This window comes from Aotus nancymaae, unplaced genomic scaffold, assembly GCF_030222135.1.
Source record: "Aotus nancymaae isolate 86718 unplaced genomic scaffold, 86718_ANA_hifiasm-v0.15.2.pri h1tg000003l, whole genome shotgun sequence".
NCBI lineage: Eukaryota > Metazoa > Chordata > Mammalia > Primates > Aotidae > Aotus > Aotus nancymaae.
The window spans coordinates 26,339,107-26,347,317 of NW_026988414.1; the positions used below are offsets into that span (position 1 = coordinate 26,339,107).

The 8,211-nt window shown below is 45.4% G+C and overlaps 1 protein-coding gene across 5 annotated transcripts in view; it reads right to left on the reverse strand.

Annotated features, from left to right (window-relative positions):
- The window catches only part of FSD1L (fibronectin type III and SPRY domain containing 1 like), an 88,225-nt gene extending 82,998 nt beyond the window's left edge, over positions 1 to 5,227 (reverse strand). For 4 of the 5 annotated variants that reach the window (XM_064379353.1, XM_064379352.1, XM_064379350.1 and 1 more), the window contains exon 1: positions 5,027 to 5,227. In XM_064379353.1, coding sequence (XP_064235423.1) covers positions 5,027 to 5,041 — 15 coding nt within the window. In that variant the 5' untranslated portion in view covers positions 5,042 to 5,227. The remainder of the gene's footprint in view (positions 1 to 5,026) is intronic. The other variant, XM_064379356.1, reaches the window with a different exon arrangement.
- Positions 5,228 to 8,211: the final 2,984 nt, after the last annotated feature.

Sequence of the window (8,211 nt, forward strand, 5' to 3'; positions counted from 1 at the left end):
TTATATACAGTGATCATAAGTATGTCAATATGGTGTTCATTTCTACTTTCTTGCTCACAGTTCTACTTTAGATAGCTAAGACACTCCCTCGAAAGAGTTGAAAAAAGGGGAAAGATATATGTAAGACACACACACACTCTACATAAAAATAGTGATTTTAGGCCAGGTGCGGTGTCTCACAACTGTAATCCCAGCACTTTGGGAGGCAGAGGTGGGTGGATCACCTGAGGTCAGGCAGGAGCTCAAGACCAGCCTGGCCAACATGGCGAAACCCCGTTTCCACTAAAAATTTAAAAAATTAGCTGGGTGTGGTGGTAGGCGCCTATAATCCCAGCTACTAGGGAGGCTGACACACAAGAATTGCTTGAATCCAGGAAGCAGAGGTTGCAGTGAGCTGAGATCACACCACTGCACTCCAGCCTAAGCGACAAAGCAAGACTCTGTCTCAAAATAAATAAATAAATAAATAGTAATTTTATTTGGGGCAACAAGAGAGACCAAATTCCAGGTTTTTACCTAAATCATGTTCTTTATCATCTATCAACGATTTTCACTTCACTTAACTAGCAAAAAACAACTTTAGATCAGATGTGGTAGCTCATGTCTGTAATCTCAGCACTTTGGGAGGCCAAGGTGTGCCAATTGTTTGAGCCCAGGAGTTCAAGACTAGCCTGGAAAACATGGCAAAACACTGTCTCTACAAAAAAACACAAAAATTAGCCAGGCATGGTGGCATGCACCTGTAGTCCCAGCTGCTCAGGAGGCTGAGTTGGGAGGATCGCTTGAGCACAGAAGGCAGAGGTTGCCATTATGAGCCATTAGCCTGAGCAAGAGAGCCAGACTCTGTTTAAAAAAAAAAAAAAAAAGAAAGAAAAAGAGAGAAAACTCTACTTTATAGGGCTTATCCCTGTTACAGTTTAAGTTTTAATTACTTTAATCATACCACCGTTTAAATGCAAAGAATTCAGGCAAGAAGGGTGGTAATAAAAAACTTTGAGTTGTGAAGAAAAACTTGGTTTGAATCCAGACTACTATTTGCTAGCTAGCTGTGTGACTCTGAACAAGACACTTATCTTCTCCGGGCTTCATTTTTCCTAAAAGTGCTACGAGAATAAGAACCATTGTGACAGTCCAACACAATATCGGATGCAGAACAATAGTCAAATTTTATTTCTCTTTCCTCAAGAAACAATTTTTTTTTTTAACTGAGAAGGAGTAACTTTGGAACATGTAACAGTTGATTGGTTATGGATGTGGCGGGGTTCTCCGAATTGGTAAGGTAAAATGTGAACACAAAGAATAGCACGTAGCTTGGAGCAAGAAACTGGGATAAGGAAGCCGAGTGTAGATAAACTACTTGTAGGTTGTCATGTTGAAAACTCCTCCTGCTCCATTCAATCTCCCCACTCTAGTTTTGTCCAGTCAAGCCTCACCTGCCACTCACTACCCCTTTCCAAGTAGGAAGAATACGCAGGAAAAAAAAGTGGGGAAAAGCAAACAAGTGACAATGTACACTCTTGGTGACTTACTTCCTCTGGGCTCTCATCTCCCTTCCTTTCCACTCTTTCTTATTCCTACAGTAAGTACCTTTCTTAGAAAGAGTGATCCCTATGCATGTGAATGATTTGTACAAAAAGTAAACTATAAAATTCCAACCTCCAAGATTCTAAAAAGGTACAAATGTCTTATTTGTTTCAATGTTTTCTTTGAACATGCACATATTTCATCAGGTAAAGAAACCTTTGGGATTTTATCTTAAAACCATTTAAAGGCATAATCAAAAGATTTGAGTATCAAACAAAAGCCACCTATCCATAACACATCCTGTTCACAAAAGTGTCCCAGAAACTCGATATAAACAAAATCCCTCTGTTTATTTCTAGGAGTTAATACTGTGGTTTTCTGTATCCAACAGTATGCCTTACATACCCGGGGTTATTATGTCTTCTTCCTCTACTCAAACAGAGCATCTGTTGCTAACATTAACACTGAAGTCCAAGTTATTCTCACAGACAAAAAAGCAGCTGGTCAAGCTAATCCATTTGTTGACTAGCCACCATCAAGCCTCTGTAAGACTGTCTAGTTAACTTAACCTATATTGTCAGAGTGCATGAGTCAGAACTTCCAATCCTCTTTCTATTAGAATTTAACAACTCTTCTCTGGCACCACCGTGTGAATCGTTTCTTACAGATACAAAAGCAGAAAACATGCTTTAAAAGTAAAAATGTCTAGGCTGAATTAAAAAAAGAGAAAGTTACTTTGAGGTTGGGATTATTAAATTAATAACAATAGCTAACAGATAGTATTTTTGCATGCTAGGCACTGTTAAGTGGCTTTTAAAAATGAACATAAGTTCGGGCGCCGTGGCTCGCGCCTGTAATTCCAACACTTTGGGAGGCCAAGGCAAGAGGATCACCTGAGTTCAGGAGTTTGAGACCAGCCTGGTCATCCTGGTAAAATCCCATCTCTACCAAAAACACAAAAATTAGCCAGGTGTGGTGATGGGCACCTCTAATCCCAGCTACTCAACCTCTTGAATCCAGGAGGTGAAAGTTCCAGTGAGCCAATATCGTGCCATTGTACTCCAGCCTGGGCAACAAGGACGAAACTTTGTCTCAAAAAAAAAAAAAAAAGAACACAATCTTCACAATAATCTTGTGAGATAAGCACAACTGTTATCTCGATTTTACAGATGAAGAAATGGAAACACAGAGCAAACTACCCCAGCTCATACAGCTTATAAACAGAACTGGAGACCTGGCTCCAGAGCCATCCTCTTAATAATGTAAAGCCCAAATCCCAATGCCTAACAAACATTCAGGCATATATTCAGGTCTTCCTCACACTCTGCAGTACCTATTTTTATTACACTCTACTGACTGAAGTACTACCCTTGCTACTATTTTCAATGTATATTCCAAAACAAAAAATAGTCTCCAAAAATTATGTCTGGGGTGTACTACTGTCTTATTTAAAGAGAACAATATCCAGCTTAGATCATTAGAATCTGAGACTTGTAAGTGATTCTGCGGCAATTCATATAAGAGAAGGAAGCTCAGGTTCAGAGCACTAAATTGGTTATGCACATTAGCCCCAGATATTCTTTTTGTTTTGAAAACAACAAAGTTGATTTTTGAGACAGAGTTTTGCTCTTGTTGCCCAGGCTGGAGTGCAATGGGGTGATCTCGGCTCATCGCAATCTCAGCTCATTGCAACCTTGGCCTCCCAAGTAGCTGGGATTACAGGCATGCGCCACCATGCCTGGCTAATTTTGTATTTTTAGTAGCGATGGGGTTTCTCCATGTTGGTCAGGCTGTTCTCAAACTCCCGACTTCAGGTGATCCGCCCCCCTCAGCTTCCCAAAGTGCTAGGATGACAGGCATGAGCCACGACACCCGGCCATGGACATTCTTTTTACAGCTATAAACCAAAGGGTTTTTTTTTTTTTTCATTAGAAAGATTTGGTACCATCAATGAAATTCAACGTATTTTCGAATATTGAAAAGTTGATTCTCAAAGATATCACAAATAAGATATATTAGTACTAATAACAAAGAGCAGCTAATTCTGGTACTCATACTTTGTAAACTTTAAAATACTGTGTTTTCATAATAAATTATCAGATTTTTACTACAACACTATAAAATACTCTTACTTCTGCATAGATGAGGAAACAGATTAATCACAGTTATGTGACTTGCTCCTTCCCACAGATCTAGTACATACATAGCATCCTGGAATCCACATCTCTGGACTTTGCTCCTTCACTTGACCTCTGCTAATGCCCATTCAAATATCGTAACCTTTATCTAACAAGCTGAGAGATGTTTTATAAATTTAGACAGAGACAATGTTTTAAACCTATACATACTCAAAATGCAATTTTTTAAACATGTCTTACGAATAGTCGTGGAAATAAAAATTGAGCATAACAAGGTGAGTTTCAAGACTAACACATACAATGAAATCATGTGCATTTTTGTTAAATACTATAATGGTCAATGCTCAACACATCACTATTCTCTCATGCCCTCAATGAAGTGATCCTCAAGAAGGTGAATCTAGACAAAATTGTAGAAAACGTTGTTCCAAGTCTTTCCGGTCCTAATAATAGAAAAGAACAGCCTCATAGATATGTCTTTGTTTTCCCTGCTACATTATTAATACTTCTTTTTTCTTTCCTACCACGTACTATCTTTCAGTTACATTATAGTCTAACAAAGAGAACAGGGTGGTTATTTCCATATGGAGATTATGACTGAATAACTCTCACTTCTAACTGTATTCAAGACATTGGCTTTGTTCTCCAAACATTTCTTCTGAATCGAACCTTTACGATTATATAACCTTTCCTCAACTGTTCGGAAAGTATAAGTAACCGTGCCCAGCAACACCAACTGGTCAGAGAGTGGGGCGGCTGCCCTAACAATTGAAGTCTTTTCCCTCCATACAAGGAACACTAAGACCTGCTTGGAAAAGTCTAGGGAAGGGGAGCGGGTGGACGGTACAAAGGAGATTCGGTTCCTGACCTAAAGAGCACGGTGCCGAGAGGAGACTCGGTCGAGGAAAAAGCCGCAGCTTGGGCGTCAGCAGGGAGACCCCAAACAAGGCTGTGCCTCGGTTTCCTCATCTGCTGAGGAGGGATACACCCCCACCAGCACGCATGCAGGCTGCGGGCAGCAAAATGGGCCTAGAGCGCTGCAGAGTGCCTGATTTTAAAAGGCGGATGGCTCCCTGTTTCTCCTCAGGAGTCAGGGACCCCCGGCAGAGCACAGGGCAGAGGACAGCCCGAGTTACCGGGCGCGGTCCCCGCAGCCGTGTGGGCGCCTCCTCGCTCCCGCCCAGAGAGCGGTCGGGCGGCCTCGCCTTCCGCAGCAGCAACAGCAGCCCGGACGCCCGGCCCGGCCCGGCCCGACCCGGCCGGACCCACCCCGCGCACCCACCGCCCACCCGGGCCGGGGGCCCCGCCCACCCTGTGCCTGCGCGGCTCGTCCCTCTGGATCCAGGATCCCCTCCCCCGCTTACTTTCTGGGAGTCCATGGCGAGGGGCTAAGCCCGCTGGGCCAGAACCCGCGACGACGAACCGTGCAAGGAGGCGCAGCGAGGTCGCACACCCCAAGACCGCTACTCACGCACTGACCCAGCCCGCACCGGCACCGCCCGGCCCCACCCGTCCGCGCCCAGCCCGCGCGCGCCGCCGTCGCGCCACGGTTGCCAGGGTGAAAGGGCGGCCCGCAGAAGGGAGGGGTGGAGGAGCGCCCCGCGCCTGCGCGCAGCGGCTGACAGGACCCGGGAAGGAGCGGCGCAGGGTGGGGACCGCTGCCCGTCTGCCTCCCGCTAGTGCTTCTGCAGCCTGCACTCCCTTCCCCCATCCTTTTTCCTCCGGCGACAGCGGTCTCTGCGGCCCTGAAATAGGCCACTGGGCATCCAGCAGCCGGCGGGTGGTGAGGGCACCAGAAGGAAAGAGTATCTGGTGCTGGAGACCGATCAGCCCACCCTGCACCTCGCACACATCTGAAGCTCCTCCCCACACTAGCCTTTGAGGGACAGCCAGGATAGAGCGAACCCAGCGGTCCAATGAGAGGAAAAGGGCTGGGATGGAATGTAGCGAAAACGTGGGAAAGGGCCTTTAGGTGATGTAGTGGAAACGTGGGAGAGGGGATATAGGGATGAGAGTGGCGGAAACGTGGGTATGGGATTAATATGAGCTTTGGGGCCTGGCACAGCTTTCCCAGGGACCCTCCCTGGCACCTTGCTACCTATGTGATTTTAAGCAAGTCACTCTCCCTGAGGCTGTTTAATATTCTGTAAAACGAGAGAAATAATGCGGACTTTGCAGAGGATTGTGAGGATTAAATAACGTATGGTATATAATTAGTACTGAGTAAATTATAGTCATTCTTTTTTTTTTTTTTTTTCGGAGGCGGAGCCTCGCTCTGTCGCTCAGGCTGGAGTGCAGTGGTGCCATCTCAACTCACTGCAACTCTCCGCCTCCCGGGTTCAAGGAATTCTCGTGCCTCAGCCTCCTGATTGGCTGGGCTTACAGGCGCACCCTCCACACCTGACTAATTTTTTGTACTTTTAGTAGAGACAGGGTCTAGCCATGTTGCCTAGGGTAGTCTCAAACTCCTAAGCTGAGGCGGTCCTCCCACCTCAGCCTCTCAAAGTGCTAGGATTACAGGTGTGAGCCACTCTGCCTGGCCCATTATAGTCATTGCTAGTGGGGAGTTAGAACCTGCTTGGTGTGACATGAGGTGGCAATAAAAACTTTAGAAAGTCTGGCATTTAGTAGGCTTGAAAAAGTTCTTCCTCAAGCAGACAGGCCTCATCTTCCATTTGGATGACTCTGGAGAGGCTCACAAAAGTTCGATTGGACAGTCATTTATGATGAATGAATAAAAGGAAAATATGTATTGAGTACCTATTCTGTACCAGTTCTACAAACAGAATTCAGTAGTGGACAAGGCCCTGTTTCTCTCACATAGCTTACAATCCAGTAAAGGAAGCCAACCAAAAAAATAAAAATAAAATTAATGTGCTAGGTGGTTATAGGTGCTGCAATTAAAAATTAGGCCAGGCATGGTGGCTCACACCTGTAATCCCAGCACTCTGGAAGGCCCAACAGGTGGATTGCTTTGAGTCCAGGAGTTCGAGACCAGCCTGGGCAACATGGCAAAACCCTGTCTCTACAGACATTTCTTTTTAAAATTAGCCAGGCATGCTGCTGCAAGCCTGTAGCCAGAGCCAATCAGGAGGCTAAGGCGGGAGGATCACTTGAGTCCTGGAGGTGGAGGCCCAGATCATGCCACTGCACTCCAGCCTGGGTGACAGAGTGAAACCCTAGTTCCTACATAAATAAATAAGGCAAATTGATTCAGAAAATGGGAAGCGTTTAGTTTTCCATAGAAACGTCAGGGAAGGTCTCTCTAGGAAATGACCTGAGTATAAAATGAGAAGATGAATTGTACAAGAATCTATGGAAGAACATTCTAGACAGAAGGAACAACAAATACAGAGGCCTCGTGGAGGGAAGGAACTCTGTGTTTGAGAAACAGCATTTATTCTACAATGTTGGGATCATGTCTCCGCATGGATCCCTCTGACTATACTGTGATTTTCTTGAGGGCTGAATTTATTTTACCCCATATCTGTACGTATGCACTTAATATATCCTTTTTAACTGGACAGAGATGTACAAGAAATGAAGTTTACAAAAGGGAAAAAAAAAGCTTGGTTAAGGCTAGGTGGGTAGTGCTTAGAAAGCCAGGGTCCAGGGTGGGCCTCTGTGTACCAGCTGAAAGGAGTAGTGGTATGCAGTCCTGCAAAGACATACCCGTCTCTTGGTACCAAGAAAAGAGAGCCTCCTATTCAACCCTTCCCAATTCCATGAGGAACAGCAAGTGCAGCCAGGTGCCCAGCCATTAGCCAACTGCTACATCCACAAAGGTCATTCTCCACACTGTGTACTGCAGCTGAGTCAGTTTCCCATGAGGGAGAAATGCAGCCTGGGGATTGGAGAACATCTAAAGTCTAATCACCAGACTGCATGCTTCCTGGCTCTGCCCTGCTTGCCACTATGGGACCCACCACTAAGAGGAGAAAACAGGGCTTGGCAATGTCTCCACTTGTCTTGCTGCAAGGACTTCGCCTTATTACTGTCAGAGGGCAATTCCTGGGCACTTTATGACTGACAGGCACCACAGGAGAAAGAAGAAAGAGGCTTTTGGGGACAGTAAGTTGCAGCTGAAATGTGATCACCAGACTGTCACAGGGCCACACCCCGGGAGCTCACTCCTGGCTCCTTGCCTCCAGCTTCCCTAATTCCTTCCCTGTAGCCCAGCCAGGAGACTGCAGCTTTTGACAACATCTCTACCCCATTTGACTTCTGCCCTCGTCCGATCTCTGTCTCTGGCCAGTCTGGCTTTCAGCTCATCCTGGGCGTTTTGCTTCCCTTCGTTCCCGTCTGGAAACAGCTAGCTCCTTCTGACTGTGACTTCTGTCATCCCCATTTATACAAGTTCTCCTATCACAGTCACTTACCACGCTGTGCTCTAAGTCTGCCTTCCAACCCTTCCCAGTACTTCTGACCTATAGGCAAGTCCTTTGCCTTTTCTGTACTTATTTTTTCACAGCCAAATCCATTTAGAAATTTTCAAAGGTAGTTTAGCAAATCAAATAAAGCATTTGTTCTTAAATGTGATCCCTGGACC